The 23,361-nt window shown below is 37.8% G+C and overlaps 1 protein-coding gene across 5 annotated transcripts in view; it reads left to right on the top strand.

Annotated features, from left to right (window-relative positions):
- The window catches only part of EIF4G3 (eukaryotic translation initiation factor 4 gamma 3), a 181,505-nt gene that overhangs the window by 82,461 nt on the left and 75,683 nt on the right, over nt 1–23,361 (top strand). For 4 of the 5 annotated variants that reach the window (XM_021709853.1, XM_021709852.1, XM_021709851.1 and 1 more), the window contains 4 exons: nt 3,345–3,591; nt 7,955–8,088; nt 10,611–10,724; nt 20,718–20,888. In XM_021709853.1, the coding sequence (XP_021565528.1) occupies nt 3,345–3,591; nt 7,955–8,088; nt 10,611–10,724; nt 20,718–20,888 (666 nt within the window). Of the gene's footprint in view, nt 1–3,344; nt 3,592–7,954; nt 8,089–10,610; nt 10,725–11,108; nt 11,220–20,717; nt 20,889–23,361 lie in introns of all 5 variants that reach the window. The other variant, XM_021709850.1, reaches the window with a different exon arrangement.

Here is a 23,361-nt window from a genome sequence, read left to right as displayed (position 1 = left end):
TTTTTTTTTTGATTTATTGTAGAGATGAGGTCTTGCCAAGTTGCCTAGGCGGGTTTTAAACCCGCAGGCTCAGGCAATCCACTCACCTCGGCCTCCTAAAGCGCTGAGATTACAGGCTGAGCCACCGAGCCCAGCCAGAAATTTGAATTCTTATGTCATGAAAAAAACTTCCAATTTTTTTTAGTCATTACAAATGTAAAATCATCTTTACCTTTCATGCTGTACAAAAGCAGGTGGTGAGGCAGAATTCATCTACAGGCCACAGTTTGTTTGCTCTAAATCCACTTTTGCTTGCTACTCTGCAAAGATGAGAACTGTTTTGACTACTTTGGAACCGATCACTTTTTTCTTAACTATGGTTTAAAAGTAAAAACTAAAAGTATTTGGTTATTTACTCTCAGCTGCCTTTTAGAAATCCTAGTCTCTACCTTTTCTAAAATTGAGTAGTAGTGTAAATATTGGATGCCGCCACGCATGGTGTCCCACACCTGTAATCCCAGCACTTTGGGAGGCAAAGGTGAGATGATTGCCTGAGCCCTTGGGTTTGAGACCAGCCTGGGCAACATGGCAAGACCTTGTCTCTAAAATAAATCAAAAAATTAGCTGGGTGTGGTGGTGTACACCTGTAGTTCCAGCTACTTGGAAGACCGAGGCAGAAGAGTCACCTGAGCCCAGCAAGTCGAGGCTGCAGTGGCTGTGAGTGTGCAACTGCACTACAACCTGGGTGACAGAGAGAGACTCCAACTAAAAAAAACAAAAAAAAAATTGAGCCGGGCTTGGTAGCTCAGCCTGTAATCCTGCGCTTTTGGGAGGCTGAGGTGAGTGGATTGCCTGGACCTGTGGGTTCGAGACCCGCCTGGGCAACTTGGCGAGACCTCATCTCTACAATAAATCAAAAATGAGCCGTGCATGGTAGCACGCGCCTGTAGTTTCAGCTACTTGGAAGGCTGAGGCGGAAGGATCATCAGAGCCCAGCAGATCGAGGCTGCGGTGGCCAGGAGCGGCCACTGCTCTCCATTCTGGGTGACAGAGTGAGACTCCAACTCAAAAAAAAAAAAATTGGATGCCATTATCTTTGTCCGGTTAAACACTCCTTTTTTTAGATTAATCTTTTTATCAGCCATTCACATAATTTATTTCAAGTGTGAGTCTGTTTTGTATTATATATTGTGTTGTTGAGTTGTTATAGCTATTTTATCATATTCTTTAAATTATAGCCTAGAAAAGTAAGGATAAAGGATGATTTCATCTTTAGAAAGCTGGTCAAGGCATCTTAAAATCTGTTTAAAAATTTTAGGACATTACCTAACCCTGAATAATTGTACCCTACAGTTTTAAAATTAAAAATAAAAAATTTTAGAACATTTTATCAATCATTACGTAATAGTTCTCAGTCTAATTTTCTAGCACTTTTAAGAAACTCGTTGCATTGAGCATAGAGTTTTATCAAGTGAATTCTTAACAGATTCCTAGAAAAGGTTCACCTTTGATAGTCCAACCAGTGAGGTGCACTCTTTCTTCAACCCAGTTTTCTGAGTAAATCATTTAGGAACTCTTAGACACATACTTGTTGAGTTGGATTTTATCCTGTTGAAAGAAGAATAATCATCATAAATATTTATTTCAACTTTTTTGTTGATTCTTTGAATATCCCTTATATCAATGATTCTGTGTTCTCTGAATGATGGTTTGTTATTCATGGAACATGTTTCTTTATACTGCTTTTCCAATTAGAAGTTGAATTTCCATCCTCTGTTTATATGTGGTGAATTGTTGCTGATTTTAGATACAGAGGAGAGGATGTAATATACCCTAGTCTCTAAAATAGCTCCCCCTCCCCATTTTATAAGATCTGGAATAAGAATTCTGTATAATTGTATGATGACCTGAACTTAATTATTAGATGGTATTACAAGGTCATTATGAGTTAATTTAGACTACAGTAAGTATGAAATTTTTAAAAAATGAGGCTACTGATTCATGATTCAAATTTAGTAGATCCGTTTTTCTCAAAGTTTTAAAAATACCTACTTTCTGCATTGTTTTATAAAAAATCTTTTTTAGATGTGTTTTCTTGGAATTTTAGGTCTTTCTTTTGGTTTTCATATACTGTCTCTTCCCAGTGGGACCAGGAGAAAGGGAGGTGTTTGTGTGTATTCACATGAAGTTTAATTTTCATTATAGAAATGACCTAAAAACCATCTGTTTCTGTTGATAACATTTTGGAATGTAGTATCTTTTCGCCATAATCTGATGCATAGTAAAAGAAAATTTACCAGTGATGTAACTGTTGTAATACTTAGCTATGTGACAAGTAGCGTTTGTCACTAATGTTTTGTAAAACGTAATTTCTAAATTATTTCGGATGAGCCACTTTCTGATTTATGTAACACTATCTCACACAATCTTCTGTTGAACCAGACCCAATTTCTGACTTTTCTTCTAGAATGAATTTATCAATTGGAATGCCACTTTCTTCTGAGTGCTTGTTCCAGAAGATTGTTTTCAGAGTACTTACCCTTCATGAGAAAAAAAGACTTCAAGGTCATGATTGATGAAGACTTTAGAAAGTCATTTTTTATATATGACACCAAGGTGCTCAAAAAATAATCTGGGGAATAACTTATATTCTTTTTTGCCTTTAAAAATTAGGTATGATACTCCAGAACCCAGATTTCTCCTTTGAGAGAGATGTTTTGAGCATTTTTGTGTGTATGATAGGATCTTTCCTTCTTCCCTCCCTCCCTCCCTTCTGTCTATGCTTTTATTTATCCATCCATCCACCCATCCATCCTGTATGGTCATAGCCTCAGAGAATTCTGAGAAACAGTAAACAAAATAGATTTTAACTAACAAGTAGCTTCCTTGTAAAATGAGATATGATCAACTTTATAAGACTTAGATGCTTTAAGCTATTCCCTGAACTTTCCATTTCACAGCCAGGAGACAGTACAAAAAATATCTTCCTGTGTTTCTTTTTATATTTGCTGAGCTTTAGTGGCAAGAGTAGGAGTGCTTGTTTTAGATTTCTGACTAGGACTCTTTCACGTCTGTCAAGTTCATAGGATTAACAGTTCTTTCCATTCTAACCTTTGGTACATTTGGATATTATTTGTTTCATGTTAAAGCATTTCAGCAGCCATTTTAGTTGTCTGCCTTATCCTAGGTTCTGAAAGGAGAACAGTATTTTTTAAAAACTTTACCATTCTAGTACTACATGCTGAACACAGGCATTCTTATCTTAAGTGACATGCTTCTCTATGCTTTTTGAGGGGGCAGGTACAGGTCTTTATGTATATTTACACACATGAAAAAATATATAACCTCTTTGTTCACTTATTTAGCCTAAAGCCGAAGATGAGCTTTCAGTTGAGAAAGCGCTTGAATCTGAACAGGATAAAATGAACCAAGAGTTTCACCCTGAAAGAGACCACTCTGACCTAAAAAAAGTGAAAGCTGTAGAAGAAAATGGAGAAGAAGCTGAGCCTGTACGCAGTGGTGCTGAGAGTGTTTCTGAGGGTGAAGGAATAGATGTTAATTCAGGCTCCACCGATAGTTCTGGTGACGGGGTCACATTCCCTTTTAAACAAGGTAAGTTTATCCCTGCCTTCCTGTGTACCTCTTTTCTTCTCCCCTTCACTCTACTGAAACCTTAGAGAAATGTTGCCTCCTAGAGAGGTACTGGATGGAAGAACGAAGTTAATCACAATATGAAATTTACAGGGTAGATCAGCAGACATAAGTTAGTGACTAACAAATCTGGAGAGTTCTGTGTAGGCAGAAATGATATCTGATGCTGGTATTCCTCTTTTACTGGCATTGGTAGAGCATCTGGCAAAAGGAATCAGTCTGTGCCAGCCTGGTAGAATATGATAAGTTAAATTTAATTTTATTAATTTTAGTTGAAAAGGATATTACAGATATGACCTTTAAGATAGTGTTACTCATGATTTCACAAGCCTTCAACTCAGTTTGTTGACAGAAATCACTCTGTAGAACTGAACAATGATATGGATCAGTCAGAAACAGTGTGACTGAGTTACGGGGTACTTGCAGTATGGAAGGTATACTGTAATAGATACATATGATAAATAAGTAATGTGATAAATACATATGATGTACATGTTAAATAAGTATATGATAAACAAATATATGGATCTTTCATCTTAAGACACTATTAAATGCATTTAACCTCTGCATTAATACTAGCTAAACCCTGACTGACTTTGAAATTTATAGAGATTTAGTATGGACATGTGGAGAAAGGTGGTTCCTTTGATAATGTGTCAGGGGTAGGTGACAAGTTTTCTTAGTTTGCCAAATCTAGAGTGAGTTTACCATGTGATAGCTTTTGAATGTGAAATATTAGACCTCAAAAATAATCTAGACCAGTGTTTTTCAAACTGCTGGTTTTAACACTTTTAATATGTTGTAAAATTAATTTAATAGATCACAACCAACATTTTAAAAAGGCAAATGTAGTAAACCATCTCAGTGCATTACACATTGTAGGATAATTATTAGTTTGAGAAACTTGCTACTTATATATGTATTTATATTTGTCCTGGCTCATGAAGTCACTATATTTCTTACTATGACTTACAGTCAGAAATGTTTGAAAACCACTGATCAGTACTTACCTTATTAGTATACTAATGTTTTCACTACCAGTAAACTGCTAATGGGCTTTATGAAATTGTGAAGTTATGCCATTATGAAACTTGTTTTTTTAATCTTAGGACTCAATGTACCAAAATTGCTTTAATAGATCTAGGCTTGTGCCAGATCTCTGAGTACTTGTAGCCACCAATCATTCTTCAAGAAACTGAAACACTTTTGTTATTTTCAGAATTGTGTAAATTATATTTTTATCCTTCAGTTTTGTAAGGATAAAGTGCACAGTTACAGGCCCCAACTATAATTGATCAGCTAACTGCCTTTTGCCTCTATAATTAATATTCAGCAGTAGTAATTGGAAAAAAGGCAGTTTAAGATTTAGATTCCAGTAAACTGTCTACTTTTTAATAAATATAATAAGGTAATAACAATTTGGTAGAAAACATTTACAGAATTCTCAAAGACCATCAGTGGGTCAGGCTATAATCTACACATTAGGAATGACTAACATAAAGAGATTCTAGTCTGCTATTATGAAGTAATCTGGAGCCTGATTTTGACAAGAGTTTTGTTAATTAGAAGGAAAAAATTGTGATTTGCTTTTATTATCCAATAACGTTTTCTATAAATTCTTCAACATTATATAATGAGAATGGGGTTGAGTAACTATAGCTATAATAGTCATAATAGTAGCAGAAAAACACTGTGACAATAAACTGCTTTAAAATGTATATTAAAAATATTAGCTTAGAGTACAATTAGTGTCAGGATATTTGGAGAAGGATATATGCATTCCCAATTTAGTTGGCTCAGCAAACGAGTACATTATTTTGTTTTTTTTAGATGAAATTGCAGGCAGAAAATAAAATTTATTATTAATCTGTTTAGACTTTTCATTACTGTATTTTATTTGTTTTTGTGTTTTGCCATTTTCTTTTCTCTACACTAACATTTTTAAGTGGTCAAAGTATTCTTTTCCATGAAACCCAAGAATATTATCAAATTCCTTATTTCTGTGGTATTTAAAGCCTTGGTCGTTCATTTAATAAGGATTACTATATGTCCCTGACTAAAGGTTGTTTAGTGTGTATGTAAAGTGTTTACTACTTGCTTCAGATTATTTTGCCATTCAAAGGTATCCAGAAGGGATGAAAGAACAGATGATAATTTAAAATCTTTGCATAGTATTTTCTGACTGCAGTTCAGTGTTTCCTTGATTATTTTGTTTGTTTCTTTGTTCATGAGGAGATAAAGTAAAATCTGAAGTCTGATTTGTGCTCTTAGGAGATGTATGACCATGTGTCATTTAACAAAAGGGATATGATCTGATAAATGCATCATTAGGCAATTTTGTCATTGTGCAAACATCATAGAATGTACTTACATAAACCTAGCTGTTATAGCCTACTGCACACCTAGGCTATACAATATGGTCTATTGCTCCTAGACTGCAGACCTATGCAGTATGTTACTCTACTGAATACTGTAGGCAATTGTAGCACAATGCTGTTTGTGTATGTAATCATATCTAAACATAAAAAAGGTATAGTAATGGTATACCTTTATAGGGCACTTGTCATGAATGGAGCTTGCAAGTCAGGAAGTTGTTCTGGGTGAGTCAGTGAGTGGTGAGTGAATGTGAAGTCCTACGTTGTTATTGTACATGAAGTTAGACTTTGTAAACACTGTACTGTTTTTTGTTTGTTTGTTTTTTGAGTCGGAGTCTGATTCTGTCACCCAGACTGGAGTGCAGTGGCTCGCTTATGGCTATTGCAGCCTCAACCTGCTGGGCTCAGGCAATCCTTTCACCTCAGCCTTTCAAGTAGCTAAAACTGCAGATGTGTGCCACCATGCCCAACTAATTTTTTGATTTATTGTAGAGATTAGATCTTGCCAAGTTGCCCGGGCTGGTCTTGAACCCGTGGTCTCACGCAAACCTCTCATATCCACATCCCAAAGTGCTAGGATTATAGATGTGAACCACCATGCCCAGCCCTAAATTTATTTTTTTTAACTTTTATTTATTCCTTCAATAATAAATTAAATTATTAGGGCTTTGTTACTTTATAAACTTTTAAATTATTTTGTAATAATACTTAGCTAAAAACACAAACATACAATACAGCTGTACAAAAGTGTTTTCATTTCTTTTCTTTTTTTTAGTTTGGATCTGTCACCCCAACTAGAGTGCTGTGTATGATCATAGCTCACCACAGTCTTGACCTCCTTCCGTCTTAGCCTTTGTAGTAGCTGGGACTATGGGTGTGCCACCATGTCCGGCTAATTTTTTTAAATCTTTTTGGCAGAGACAAGGTCTCACTTTGTTGCCTAGACTGGTCTTGAACTCCTAGGCTCAAGCAATCCTTCCTTCTAAGCCTCCCAAAATGCTGGAATTACTTCAGTAAGCATTTTTCTGTTTTTAATTTTTATTTATAAAATTTTTTTTAGTTGGAGTCTCACTCTGTCTCCCAGACTGGAGTGCAGTGGCCGCTCCCGGCCACCGCAGCCTCGACCTGCTGGGCTCCGGCGATCCTTCCGCCTCAGCCTTCCAAGGATCTGGAACCACAGGCTACCACACCCAGCTAATTTTGATTTATTATAGAGATGAGGTCTCGCCAAGTTGCCCAGGCGGGTCTCGAACCAGCGGGCTTAGGCAATCCATTCACCTCCGCCTCCCAAAGGCTCGGGATTACAGGCTGAGCCACTGAGCCCGGCTCATTTTTCTGTTTTGTTTTGTTTTACTTTACTTTTTAAACTTTTTAAAAAATATGACAAAACAAACAAACCCATTGCCCTAGGCCTACATATGGTCAGGATCATCATATCACCTTCTTCCACCTCCATGTCTTGTCTCACTGGCAGTTCTCATGAGCAATAACATGCCTGGAGCTGTCATCTTCTATGATAACAGTGCCTTTGTCTGTACTATTTCCTGAAGGACTTGCCTAAGACTGTTTTACAGTTAACTTTTTATAAGTAGAGGTAATATACCCTAAAATAATGACTAAAAGTATAGTAAATACAAAAACCATTAGCAGTTGTTATCATGATCAACTATTATGTACTTACATAACTATATGTGCTGTACTTTTTTACAACTGGCAGTCCTGTAGGTTAGTTTACACCAGCATCACCACAGTCAAGTAAGTAATGCATTGCACTGCTATGTTAGAATGGTTACAGTGTTACTAGATCATAAACGTTTTCAACACCATTATAATTTTATGAAATCGCTGTTGTATGTATGGTCTGTTGTTGACTGAAACATCATTATGTAACACATGACTATGCCTACAATGCCCTCCAAACAGTGGTCTTTCTGTATCCCTCTTTCTAGAATCTTGGAAGCCTGCTGATACTGAAGGTAAAAAGCAGTATGACAGGGAGTTTCTGTTGGACTTCCAGTTCATGCCAGCCTGTATTCAAAAACCAGAGGGCCTGCCTCCTATCAGTGATGTGGTTCTTGATAAGGTAAGCTGCATACTCAGAGAAAACTAGGTCTTTTGGGTGGGAGCTGATTTTAACTGTCAGTGCTAATATGTGAAGTATGAGCAATGCTTAGGAATCACTAGACCAAATGGTATTTAAAGAAAAATATATAATGTTAAAGAATTAGAGTTTCCAGCCGGGCTCGGTGGCTCAGCCTGTAATCCCGCGCCTTTGGGAGGCTGAGGTGAGTGAATTGCCTGAGCCTGCGGGTTCGAGACCCGCCTGGACAACTTGGTGAGACCTCATCTCTAGAATAAATCAAAAAATCAGCCGGGCATGGTAGTGCGTAATTCCGGCTACTCGGAAGGCTGAGGCGGAAGGATCACCGGAGCCCAGCGGGTCGAGGCTGTAGTGGCCGGGAGTGGCCACTGCACTCCAGTCTGAGCGACAGAGTGAGACTCCAACTCAAAAAAAAGAATTAGAGTTTCCCTAAACACTGTTGGGTTTTTGGTTTATTACAGATTACAGTAATGTTGTTATGAGTGATGATTTTAAAAATCTAATTAATTTGTTTGCTTATTATAGCTGCTTCCTAGTAATGCGAACATTGTGTATTTGTTGGGAGAAGCATATGATTAAATTGATATGGGGCTCTTTCCTCACTTTCTAAACTTTCATTATGGAATTCTACTGGCATTGAGGGTAGTCCAGAAACCTAGAAAGGTATTAGTGGGCGTCAACAATTCAAAGAATATATATCTCAAATGTCCTCTGATAGATACTTTCAGTGATTAAATTCCCTAATATGCAAGTAGATAGACATCCATCCTCTTTGCTTCTAATCTTAATGGTACACACAGAAAATTTGTACAGTTTGTTTATTAAATTAAATGGAGTCAAGTCAGACGTATATCTGCTGAAGGAATTTCATGTAAACCAGTGATGAACTACTGCTGGTCACTAAGCTCAAAGTATTTTGTTTTGTCGATGAACGATGTATTCCTAATTAAAATGTAGGGATTAACCATTTTATAGAATGATATCCACCCCTTATGGAGATGTCCAGCAACTACTTATCTATACCTTATTTGTAATATTTTACTTTCTTGTTGCAACATGTCTTCTGATTTCTATTGATATATCCAAGTCATCTCTCTTAGGTGCTCATGTGAATACCGTTAATAATAATAATAATTGATTATTGGTGCTAATTTGAGACTACTGCAGTTTTGCAGAGGGCAAGTGTACTATCCAGTGAATTAGAGTATTCTCCTAGAAAATATTCCTGCCTAGGCTGGGTACAGTGGCTCATGCCTGTAATCCCAGCAGTTTGGGAGGTGGAGGTGAGAGGATTGCCTGAGCCCATGGCTTCAAGACTAGCCTGGGCAACATGGCAAGATCTCATCTCTACAATAAATAAAAAAATTGGATGGGCATGGTGGCATATGCCTGTAGTTCCAGCTACTTGGAAGGCTGCGGTGAAAGTTTCACTTGAACCCAGCTTCGAGGCTGCAGTGTCCATGAGCAGTGTGCCACTGCACTCCAGCCTGGGCAACAAAGTGAGACTGACTCAATAACAACAACAAAAAATTCTGCCTGTCTTGCTACTGCTTCTGACTTTGGCCATGCATTCATTGAATTTTTTTTTTTTTTTAAGAGACAAGGTCTTGCTCTGTTGCCTACACTGGAGTGCAGTGGCATAATCATAGTTCACTGTGACCTTAAACTTCTATACTCAAGTGATCCTATTGCCTCAGCCTCTTAAGTAGCTAGAACTACAGGTGTCTGCCACCGCTCCTGGCTAATTTATTTTTTGTAGAGATGGGAGCCTCACTATGTTGCCTAGGCTGGTCCCGAGCTCTTAGACTCAAGTGATTATCCCACCTTGTCCTCTCAAAAGTGCTGGGATTATAGATACGAGCCAGCATACCTGATCTTATTAGTTGATTTCTCACTGAGCTGTTTAGCTTTGCCCAGTCCATAGTCATATTATATGCTTATGCAAAGCCAGATATCTCAGATTAACAAGGCAGATACAGTGAAATTTTAAATGAGTCATCACACACAAAATATATCTTCTTTGAGGGACTTACTGTCCTCTCAAAATACATGCTTTGCTAACCATAAGTCTACAGCATCAAAACTAAAATGAACAATAGCAGGATTCTTATAGGCAAGTGCTCTAAAATCCTGGTGAATGTCCTCAGGAAAAAAAAAAAAAAACCCCAAATTTAACTCAGGTGCAGAGAATCTCAAGATAGCTTGTCCTGTGCCTTTCAACTGGTTCTAAGTACCCAGTGAACTAGTCTACTGATTCTGTGTAGCCCTCCTGAGAATTTAAGGCCTTAATTAGTCCCAGGGTGTCAGAACACCATTATTGTCCTAATGTCTGTAAGAGTAGCCCAGTAGAAGAAGCTACCATTGATCAGATTGAATTTCTACTGATTCCCAAGTCAGTGCTTACCATTTCAGCTGACATAACTTTTCAGTCATAGTTTTTGTTATCTTTGTGGCATAAAATGCTCTGGAACCTGTGTTAGGTTTTTCTTTACTTTTTCATGCAGATCAACCAGCCCAAGTTGCGAACTCTAGATCCTCGGATTTTGCCTCGAGGACCAGACTTTACTCCAGCCTTTGCAGATTTTGGAAGGCAGTCACCTGGTGGAAGAGGTGTTCCTGTAAGTGCAAGTTCCCTACAACCCAATTAATTAGAAACTGTCATTGACTCCATGACAGCTTGTCTAATTGCAAGAGAGCAGCTTTTATTCATTGATTCCTGTAATCAAGAAACAACAGCAGAAGAGGCAAAGGCTATTCTCTCCATACTATTGTTAAAACAAATAAAGAATACACTTGAGTTGTTTTTACTTGAAAGAAGCTAGTCTGCATTAATTTGGTCTTGATTTGTTTTTCATACTTTTTTCAGTTGAAATGACCTGCAAATAGGTTTAAAAATAGAACAACCTTGATAAGATTCCTCTTTTGTTTTGAGGTGTCCTGATTTACTGGAGATCTCTAATGACATTCAGCTGATGTTCATGTCTTTGTCTTTGTTTCTACAGATTTGCAAAGTGCAGAGCAGGAACGGATTGCCAATTCTGGAACAGAGCAAAGCCCCAACTTGCACTCCACTGGCGATCTCGCACCCACCCCTGAAGAGCCTGCCTCTAGGGGTGCGCTGAACCCTTTTTTAAAAAAAAATAATAGTCTCTGGTGTTAGAATATTTTCTGTTTCACTCTTTTTATTTATTATTGGTTATAAAGTCAAAATGTGAACAAATGACATGTACAAAAGAGTGCAGTATTGGTAAACTGCAGATTGCCATTACAACCCCAGTGGCAGGCTCTTCAGCGGTGGAAGTGGCATCACCAATGGAGTTATGCTAGGGGACTGCACTGTGTAGGATTTGGCAGGCTCTGCCTGCTCTATGCTTTGTAGACTTGCAGGAAGCCTGGGGGGAAATTGCCAATGATGTGAATATGTCTTCCCTCAAGTTAGAATGGCATAAAGAGTGCCAAATCTAATGTTCTGAAGGAACTTGGGGTTTGCTGTACATTTGTGAGTCACCCTGTTATGATTACTGTATTTTATGCTTGTAAAAATATTTTTATATAAGGTGACACTATTTCCTCATCACCTTTTTACTTCTGGAATGGCAGCTTTTGAAACCTGCTTTGAAATAAGATGACACTGTCTAAAAACAAATATCACTTGGAAGATATTTAAATTATTTGATGATTTGTCTATAGTCAAACACTGATTAAAAAGTACTTGAAGCCGGACTCGGTGGCTCAGCCTATAATCTTGCGCCTTTGGGAAGCTGAGGTGAGTGGATTGCGTGAGCCCATGGGTTCGAGACCCGCCTGGGCAGCGAGACCTCATCTCTACAATAAATCAAAAAAAAATCAGCCAGGCGTGGTAGCGCATGCCTGTAGTTCCAGTTACTTGGAAGGCTGAGGCGGAAGGATCGCCGGAGCCCAGCAGGTCGAGGCTGCGGTGGCCGGGAGCGGCCACTACACTCCAGTCTGGGTGACAGAGTGAGACTCCAACTCAGAAAAAAAAAAAAAAATACTAGAATGCCTACAGTGTGTTGGAGACATTGTAAAAGTCACCAAACATTTCCTTAATCTGAAGCATATTGTTTATTAAGCATCACCATCCTAGAGACCTCTGTGTGTGATACTCTGTTCTCACGTAGGTTTGAAGTTTAACATTTGTCTATTTTCTCAAAATACTAAATTCAAATTTTTTAGAGCTTGAATTACCTCACCAGAAAGTCTTTGAAAGCAGCTTTCTAGAAAACATTGTATACCTTTTTTTCTAGTATTATTTTCTTTTTTGATGGTTTAAATTTCTGTCTGTTATTGTTCATTTTGGTTTATATGTTTGTTTTGCCAAACATTTGAAATAATGTTGATGCCATTTTGATTATTCTCTGCATCTTTGGTTATTATCATTATTGCTCAATTTTGTTCATATGTCACTCACCAAAACAATGAATCCTCTTCCAATGTGTATTGTCACTTTTTATTACTAGCGTACTATTTATTGTTTGCTAATAATTAGTTTTAGGAAAAAATTGTGAGGTCAGAATAAGCTTTATCTATTTTAAAATATTGAACCCAGCACTTTGGGAGGCAGAGGTAAGAGGATTGCCTGAGCCCACATGTTCGAGACCAGACTGGGCAACTTGGTGAGACCTCATTTCTACAATAAATCAAAAACTTAGCCAGGCATGGAAGTATGTGCCTGTAGTTCCGGCTACTTGGAAGGCTGAAGCAGAATGATCTCCTGAGCCAACAAGTTGATGCTGGGGTGGCTGTGAGCATGCCATTGCACTCCAGCCTGGGCAACAGAGTGAAACTCCAACTCAAAACATAAAATAAAAATAAAATAAAGTATTGAGCCTGGCGTAGTAGCTCAAGCCTGTAATCCTAGCTCTTTGGGAGGCAGAGCTGAGAGGACTGCCTGAGCCCACGGGTTCAAGATCAGATGGGGCAACTTGGTGGACCTCATCTCTACGATAAATCAAAAAATTAGCCAGGCATGGTAGCACATGCCTGTAGTTCCAGCTACTTCGAAGACTAAGGCAGAAGGATCACCTGAGCCCAGCAAGTCAAGACTGCAGTGACCATGAGTGTGCCTCTGCACTCCAGCCTGGGCGACAGAGTGAGACTCCAACTCAAAAAAATATATATTGAAAATAGAAAATGAATTTTATTTTATTTTATTTTATTTTTTCAATTTTAAAAAAATTTATATTCAGGAGGTATGCATGCACATTCATTACATAGACATATTGTGTAGTGGTGGGGATTTGGCCTCAGGTGGCCCATTCCCCAGATATGAACATTGTGCCCCAGAGGTAGTTCAGAACTTTCCCCTTTTTGGTGTCCCCAGTGTTTATTATTTTCATCTTGCGACCATTTAGCTCCCATACGTGAGTGAGACATTTGTTGGTTGGTTTTCTATTTCTGAGTCAATTCATTTAGAATGATGACCTCCAGCTCCATTCATGTTGCTGCAAAGAACATGATTTCACTTTTTTTTTGATAGCTAAATAGTATTCCATGGCATATGTATCCCACACTTTCATTATCCACTGATCGGTTGATGGACATTTTAGGTTGATTCCACATCTTTGCATCTGTGAATTGTGCTGTGATGAACATGAGGGTGATGAACATGAGGGTGTCTTTTTAGTATAACAACCTCTGTTGCTTAGATATCTAGTAGTGGGATTGCTAGATTAAATGGTAGATCTACTATTAGTTCTTTGAGTAATCCCCATACTGCTTTCCATAGAGGTTGCACTCACTTACACTTCCACCAACAGTGTATAAGTGTTTTCTTTTCTCTGCATGCATACCAGAGTCTACTGTTTTTTGATTTTTTTTTTTTTGAGTTGGAGTCTCACTCTGTTGCCCAGACTGGAGTGCAGTGGCCGCTCCTGGCCACTGCAGCCTCGATCTGCTGGGCTCTGGCGATCCTTTCGCCTCAGCCTTCCAAGTAGCTGGAATTACAGGTGCACGCTACCACACCCGGTTAATTTTTTGATTTATTGTAGAGATGAGGTCTCGCCAAGTTTCCCAGGCGGGTCTCGAACCCGCAGGCTCAGACAATCCACTCACCTCAGCCTCCCAAAGCACGGGATTACAGGCTGAGCCACCGAGCCTAGCTTGTGAAAATGAATTTTAAAAGTAACTTTATCACCATGTATATTTGCCCACTCACCTATCAATAAGTTTTTCTGGTACATTCAAGATAATGTGACTGGAATTGAGATATTTAGCATTTGCAGTATCTGCAAAAAGATAAGCTTTAACTGTTTATTTTCCTTAAGTAGTTTTGTCATTTGTCAAAAGCTAACTTTTAAGTGAAATTGGAATTTCTCATGGCAATGTTGACAGAGTTAAGTAAGTCTTAATGAAAGTAGTTATTCTCCTAGCCTCTCTCTTAGATAACAGACGTTCTCCACTTAATTTGCCCAGTTTACCTTGGTTTATTAATGTAGTAAGAATGTCATAGTACATAAATATCTCACATATAAAGGAACAAAAATAATGCTGTTTGAAGGTTGGAGAGAAACTGACAAAACCTGCACTTGAGGGGATTGATGAGAGTGTACGTCCTTCTCGCAGGTGGTACCAAGAAACTTATTTCCTCTTATTAAGTGCACTTTATATATAATACGATGACTTTCCAGAAAGTGAGACTTGTTTTGTCTGGCTTTTAAAAGATGAAATACAAATAAATTTCATAATTTATCCGGCTGGTTTAAAAAAAATGCTATTTGAAAACAGGAAGCAGCCCTACTTTTAGATCGTTTCTGGTTCCACCTTTCAAATGACTTTTTCCAGTTGTCCATATTGGCTTATAATTAGTTACCAATTAATGATATTAAAGTAAGTCTTCGAAGTATGGTTCACAGTATAGCTTAAGTAACCATGACTTGTATTATAAACTTGTCTGCAATAGACTTGTTACAAAATCTTTTTATTGTATACCTATTGTTTTATGTATTTATTTATTTAGGGTTGATGTCTCACTCTGTAGCTCAGGCTGTAGTGCAGTGGCATGATCATGCACACTGCAGCCTGAACCTCCTAGGCTCAGGTGATCCTTCCGACTCAGCCTCCTGAGTAGCTGGAACTACACGCTTGCACCACTACACTTGGCTATTTTATTTATTTTTTGTAGAGATGAGGCTTTGCTATGTTGCCCGGACTAGTCTCGAACGCCTGGGCTCAAGCAGTTCTCTAACCTGGGTCTCCCAAAGGTCTGGAGTTACAGGCATGAGCCACCATGCCCAGCCCATACCTATTGTTTTTAAATGTCATATGCATATATGTATAGTTTTCAAACATAATGTGCTTCAGTGGTCAGTACATTGTATATCTATCGAAAATTTCCAGGAAATATTTTCTCTGTGGTTATTTTTTATAAATCAAATTTTTTGGCAGTTGTGGTGGTGGTTGTTTATTTGAGTTAGAGTCTCATTCTATCATCCAGGCGGGAGTGCAGTGGCACATTCATGGCTTATGGCTGCCTCAACCTCCTGGGCTTAGGTAACCCTTCCATACCAGCCCCACGAGTAGCTGGGACTGTAGGCGCTTGGGACTTCGCTGGCTAATGTTTTTGATTTTTTTTTTTTTTTTGTAGAGTTGAAGTCTTGATGTATTGCCTACACTGGTGTCCAATTCCTGGGCTCAAGTAGTCCTCTTGCCTTAGCCTCCCACAGTACCTTGTGGTATTAGTTTAATAGTAACCTATTTGCAGATATCACAAAGTGTTCTAAAATATTTGTTGTAAAACAGCCCATGGACCTAGACTAGTAACTTGCTGCTCATATTCATTTTAACTAACTTTTGTGATTAGCTGATCTACTATAAAAATACCAGCACAGAAGTTTCCTGAGTTCATATTATCTCTCCCTTCTCTCTTTAAAGGAACACTAAGGCTGGGTACAGTGGCTCACACCTGTAATCCTAGCACTTTGGGAGACTGAGGCAAGAGGATTGCTTGAAGCCAGGAGTTCAAGATCAGCTTAGGCAGCATAGTGAGACCTTGTCTCTGCCAGAAATTTTAAAAAGTCAGGTGTGGTAGTATACACCTATAGTCCCAGCTTCTTGGGAGGCTGAGGCAGAAGAATCACCTGGGAGCCCAGGAAGTAGAGGCTGCAATAAACCGTGATCATGATACTACACTCCATCCAGCCTTGGCAATAATGAAACCCCAACTCAGAAAAAGAAAAAGAAACACTCAGTTGTCTTTCTTCTTTAAATATTGCTAGAGTTAATATTCGTTCTGTTTTCTTTGACTCTCCAGTTTAGCAGAGGAATTCAAGATTATAGTTTCTAAATGAGATAGGAGTGATGTATATTAAATTCCAAAACAGAGATGCATATAATTTCTTTCTTAATATATTTTTGACAAATGAGAGTGGGTGAAACATTTAAGCTTTAAATTCACATGAAAACAACAACAACAACCAAAATGGTGGCTCACTAATCAAACCCAAATTTTGACACTACATTTTTGTTCTAACATTTGAGGAGTTGGAAAACAATTCAAGTTTCTCTTCTGGCTGTCCATTTGTTTTGTCTGTCTTTCAAGCAAAGACACCAGGCATCAGTTCTTTTAGTATAGCCCATAACTCTTAGCACAGGGTCCTAGATTTTGCTTGTGTTTAGTAAATGTCAATCATCATATCCTACTTTTGAAAGATGTCATACATTTGATGATTTGTATTAAGTTTTTTACATATGTAAAGGAACATGAAGTGTTTAACTATACATATCACTCTTTTAAAAATTTCTTTTAATCTTTGGTATTGATTGATGATAATATCTTAGATATCCAGATTTTAAGATGCTTTTTATGTGGCTTATATCCTATGGTCCTCATCATATGTTTTTAGATAGTGGGCATTATATATATGAGAAAGTTTAAACTCAGCAAAGTTCAGAGAGTTGCTCACGGTAACTTTGCTCATAAGTAATAGATTTGGAGTTCAGTTCGTGTGTGTGTGTGTGTGTGTGTTGGAGTCTCACTTTGTCACCCAGGCTGTAATGTAGTGGCAATGATCATGGCTCACTGTAGCCTCAACCTACTGGCAATCTTTCCACCTCAGCCTCCTAAGTAGCTGAGACTATAGGCGCACACTATCACATTCGGCTAGTTTTTTAATTTTTTTATAGAGACGAGGTCTCCCTATGTTGCCTAGGCTAGTCTCAAACTCCTAGACTCAAGCATTCCTCTTGCCTTGGACTCCCAAAGTGTTTGGTCTACAGGACTAAGCCACTGCACCTGGCCAGAGTACAGTTCTTTTGTCTACAAATCTGCCTCTTTTCTTTACTATACCACAGTCTTTCCAGGCACTGATGTTCTTGACAATGAATTCATTCCTAGTGTATAAATATGAGAATATTAGAGACTGATTAATTGAGCATATTAAGGACTTATAAGCATAGTAAATCTATTGAAGACTCAAAATGTCTACATAAATATTTGTGAACAGTGTTTATCAGATGTATGTATATATGTATCTAGAGATAGAAATATGATTTTTAAATTTGTCTTGAGAGCTTGTGCATAGATTATAATTAACTAGTTTATCCTGTACTAACAATTTATCAATTAGCTTTTCAAAATTTCTTTCTTTAAAATATTGTTTTTATTTAGTAATATTTCTAACATCTCTGTGTTGCTTATTTGCAATTCACACATATTTAGTCTTGAGGCAGGTAAAGAGATATGGCCATAAGTCATGTTACCACTTTCTAGATTCAAATCTCAAGACATATTTATTAATGTTTCCAGTAGTCTTTGGTAATTGACATTTTCTGACTTTATCTCCAAATATGCATACTATGTCTCTGTTGTGATTTTGACATAATTTTTTTATTACACCCAGAAACATTTGTTCTTGCAAATTGTTATATAGAAATGCATGAATTAAATATTTTATGAACTCATTGTTGCTTAACATTTGTCCAAGCATTGTTAAAGTTATTATCCCACACAAGTCAACAATAGAATATAACCTGAATTATAAAAACCAGACATTACTTGATTACTGCATTTTCTTAACAGAATTACTTGGTCTGGGTTGCTATATCAAAGTTTAGATTCTAAATATATGCTCTTATAGTAGTACTGTCTGGTTAGCAATTGTTTTTCAGCCTGATGATCCTCTTTATCTTCTTTTAGTTTTACCTTGCCTGTTATCTCTGGGTTTAGCTGAACTTTTATTTATTTATTTATTTTTTTGTGTTGGAGTCTCACTCTGTCACCCAGACTGGAGTGCAGTGGCTGCTCCTGGCCACCGCAGCCTCGACCTGCTGGGCTTTGGCGATCATTCCTCCTCAGGCTTCCAAGTAGCCGGAATTACAGGCGTGCGCTACCACGCCTGGCTAATGTTTTGATTTTATTGTAGAGATGAGGTCTCGCCTGCCCAGGTGGTTCTCGAACCCGCGGGCTCAGGCAATCCACTCACCTCAGCCTCCCAAAGGCGCGGGATTACAGGCTGAGCCACCAAGCCCGGCTTATCTGACCTTTTAAAAAATGTTTATCAAGCAGTCTGAGATTATATCTTCGGTACTATATCCTGAGCTGGATGCATTTGACAAGATTGGTGTGAAATTTCCCAGAAATTCTAATGTTTCATCTTGCATCCATGATATTACCCTTTCTAATTGTGGTAGATGGTGAAGCATAAGAGAATAATTCTGAGAGTAATTGATGTGTAAGGGCTTTTAAGCTTATCAACTTAGTTCTCAGACCATGCCTGTTCTAGAAGCTATCTTTTGATATAATATGTGTCATTAAAGTGTATACTTCTTTCTCTGAAGCTTTCCCCCCCGCTCTCTGAAGCTTAATATGAATGCAAAAGGGCAGTGTTGGAGCATTAAGAAGTGATTCCTATCTATGTCTTATGTGGTTTTTTCCTTCCCACTTGAAATCTAATGGCTAGTCCTTCAATTCAACTGAGGAAAAAGAATAAATCTAATGGCAATATTTGCTCAGCATTTAAAGAGTGATATATTAGGAAAAATAAAGATTGTGTTTTAGGCTTACACCTTTAATCCCAGTACTTTGGGAGACCTAGCAGGAAGATCACTTGAGGTCGAGAGTTTGAGACTACCCTAGGCAGCATTGTGAAATTCTGTCTGTGTTTAAAAAAAAAAGAAAAGAAAAAGAAAAAGTGAAGTCTGTCAACATGCAGTAGATCTAAGATGTAGCAAAAGTTATTATCAACCCAAACATTTAATTTTTGTTTGTTTTTTCATTTTGAATATGGGTCTTTCTTTACCCAAGGTGGAGTGGAGTGGCATCATCACCACTCAGCACAGCCTCAACCTCCTGGGCTCTGGCTAACCCTTCTGCCTCGGCCTTGTCCAGGCCTTGATAAAGTTATTAACCCCCACAAATCAACAATAGAATATTGTTGGAGGGACTACAAGCATGCCACTAGGCTCAGCTGCTGCTGCTGCTGCTGCTGCTGCTTATTATTTTTTTTTATAGAGAGGAGGTCTCACAGAGTTGCCCAGGCTGGTCTTGAACTCCTGGGCTCAAACAGTCCTCCTGCCTCAACCTCCCAAATTACTGGGATCACAGGCATGAGCCACCTCACCTGACCCCAAATGTTTAATCTTGAAAAAGTATTTACAATTGTTTAAGGTATCAACTACTGTAAATGTTTTCATATACAAAAAATGCACCTTTTAACTTAGTCCATTATCTCTTGTAGTAATAATACTTAATTTAGTGAACATATGACATAGCAACATTTATTAGTTTTACCAAAGGAGTATAGTGGGAACCCATCAGGAATAGAGCACTGACAAATAGAGGAAGGAACTTTTTCAGAGAGCAATTTAGCTTGACTTGTTGATTACTTATGACGGACTTAATATATTTAGTAATTCTGACCTAGCAAATTGAGCAGGATCCTTTGTGATCTACAGTGAGTGTCCATGCTACAAAGAATTTTACTGATGAAGTTATATTTGCATTTTACTGTGGAAGTGTAGAAACTCAGTTTTTGCAGCAGATTTGTAACTGTGGTGATTAATACCTATGAATTTTTATACTTATGAAGTAGCCAGTCCACACTCACACAAGTAATAAGGTGTAGATTTTCAGTTAGGGATAGTCTTATTGGGAATAACAGCTTTATCCAACATCATTTCCCATCATTTTGTCTTATTTAGGACCTCAGAATCAAAGATTGTAGTGGTGGAGAACATTATGTTGATGGTCTTCTGAGGTTACTTTTCTTTTTTGAGACAAAGTCTAAGTCTGTAACCCAGGCTAGAGTGCAGTGGCAAAATCATAGTTCACTGCAACTTCTAACTCCTGGACTCACACATTCCTCCCATCTTAGCCCCCTGAGTAGTTGGGACTACAGACATACACCACCATGTCCAGCTGATTTTTTAAAATCTTTTTTTGTAGAGATGGGGTTTCATTATGTTGCCCAGGCTGGGTGAGGTTATTTTTCATGCTCCCTTACCCCCTAAAAAAAGATTACATCTATCTAACTAGAGTGCTTAGTACTCAGTCTTTGTATCTAGAATTTTTTGGTGGGCTCATCTGGCTTGATTTGAACAGCACAACAGATAGTAAATTGTAATTACTCTGAATAGGTATACTATTCTTTTCCTAGTTGTTGAATGTTGTACCACGGAGATCTCAACCTGGCCAAAGAAGAGAACCCAGAAAGATCATCACAGTTTCTGTAAAAGAAGATGTGCACCTGAAAAGGGCAGAGAATGCCTGGAAGCCCAGCCAAAAACGAGACAGCCAAGCTGAGGATCCTGAGCACATTAAAACCCAGGTGTGAACAGAAGCAAATCTTAACATTGTTTTGGAGTTATTTTTGGCTTTATTTGAATTTGGTTTAACTTGTTTTGTCTTAATATATATAGAGATATCAGTTTAAGAGTTTTAAATAATTTTTTCTATTAAAAGCATTATTTAAAACTCATCATGGATGCCAGACAGCCTGCTTTTTCTCTTGAAGTTGCTTTCTCAGAACAGTCACTATGTCTAAAGGGTTTATACTCTACAGACTTCTGTCATTCAGGTTAAATTAATATTTTCTTCAAAATTCATTTTTTAGATTCTCAGCAGTTAAATCTCTTTATTCTGTGCTAATCTAATTAGTATATTGCTTTATGTCTCCTTGTTAGGTCTTCATTTCTCCTCTTATAATTTAGAAACCCTTCTTGCTGTGGAATAAAATTTTAATTCTTTGCATCTTTTTATGCATATTTCAGCCTAAGAACTTCTTAGGGTACATTGAATGAATTCCTTAATCCACAGAAAATTAATTTTTGTGTTACAAATTATATAAGACCTTTATTCATATTTTGCTTTGCCCACAATATCATTTTCTATCCCTGGATTACCTCTGCTGTGGATGTCTGCTTCTGAGCTTGATCAAAAATAGAGTCTCTTCTTTAAATTTGCACCTATACCAGAGCCAAACTTCACAGATCACTACCAACTTTCCAGTGTCTGTTTATTTGCAGATCTTTTCTCTAAACACAAACAGTTCCATGTAGTAGTTGAGCATTCCAGCTCTGGAGGCAGTATGAAGATTAAGTGAAATAATATAAAGCATTTGATGTGATTCCTGGAGTCTGCTTAGGTGCTTAGTTTGATTATGTTCCTAGAATCAGAGATGGACCTTTTTGATTCAGCACTAACACAGAACCTTATACAGAGTACATACTCTGTAAATTATTGTTAAATAAGTGAACTAACCAACAAAGTTGTTCATACGAAACAAAGTTGCTCGGACACGGCAAGGATGAGGATGAACTCAGCCTCGGTAAGCCACGCTGGCGAGCTTTAATGGCCTACTTGCCTTTGTTTGTCTCTGTAGTGATTGCTCCAAACATCCTCCTCCGCATTCACTGAGAGCAAGTCTTTACATTTCTCTCCATCTTATTTCAACGTAATCTCAATTTTTAAAAAATCACTCAAGTGAGAACTAGAGATAAAAATTTGAAAAATCCTTCTATGTCTCTCTCTCCAATCTCCCTGAGAAATAATGATAATTGGGCTTATAAAGATATTTTAAGGTTTTGCTTAGATCTTCCTCATTCATGGTGACGATGTCTTGTTTTAGTATTTAAGGCACTTGTGTTAGTGCCTCACTTCACTAGATTCTTACTGCACCTAAGAAGAGGAAATAAACATTCTCCTTTTTTTCCATATGAGAGACCTGAAGCTTCAGGAGTTAAGTTGCCTATAGAGTCATGATTACTGAGTAGCTGTGATTTGTAATTCTTTTCTTTTCTATAACAGAGTTCTCATCATTATTAATTCATATCTCAGAAATATATGGTAATTAAACTGGCATGAGGTATCATTAATTAACCTTGTTTTCTTTAGTGAATGGACACAGCAAATCCAGTACAACCTTCTTTTTAATACACTTTTCTTCTAAATACAGAGATACTCTGCTCCATTCCCTTATGTTCCTACCACTATGTTAAATCACCATTATGAATGATCACTGATGACCTCATTCTTCCTGAGCATAAAACATCATCTCCATGAAGCATTTCTAGGAAATCATTGCCTCAGGACAGTTCTAGATTCCCACCACATGCACGGCTATGGTGGTTTTACTACTATGGTCCCTTGCATTATCTCTCCTTTCTTCGTTGGGGCACAACATTCCTACTGCTACTGCCTGATTCTCTTACCTGAAGCACTGATTTTTTTTTTTTTCTTTTTAATTTTTATTTTGAAATTGTGGGGTACAGTTCAGGGTTAGGTATACAGATGTTCATTGTGCCAAGTACCCTTATTGATGAGGTGTGGGGCCCCCCCCCCGTGGATATCAATTACCGTCAATCCCAGCTATCCCTCCCCACTGTTTCCCACTACTTTCACTCCCTTTCCTAGAGTAACATGGTAGTTGTTCAGGGTCCACTTATGAGTGAGAACATGTGATACTCATCTCTTTGTTTCTGTGAGAGATCACTCAGTATTATAAGCTCTAATTCCATCCACGTTGCTGTGAAGTTCATGGTTTTGTTGTTCTTTATGGCTGTGTCATATTCCATTGTGTATATGTACCATATTTTTTTAATCCAGTCCTCCTTTGATGGGCAGTACAGTTGGTTCCATGTTCTTGCTATTGTGAACAATGCTGCAATAAACATACGTGTGCGATATCTTTTTTATACTGGGAATATACCCGTAAGAACTCAGTTCACTGATTTTTTAATCTTTGTTCTTTTTTCAGGCTTTTTAGCCTAGCATTCAAGACATAATTTCCTCCCACAGCTAAT

Source organism: Carlito syrichta, unplaced genomic scaffold, assembly GCF_000164805.1.
Source record: "Carlito syrichta isolate Samal-C Ts95f unplaced genomic scaffold, Tarsius_syrichta-2.0.1 Scaffold287509, whole genome shotgun sequence".
NCBI classification, from domain to species: Eukaryota; Metazoa; Chordata; class Mammalia; order Primates; family Tarsiidae; genus Carlito; species Carlito syrichta.
Note: the sequence above shows the minus strand (reverse complement) of the source record. Positions and strands in the feature narration are given on the sequence as shown.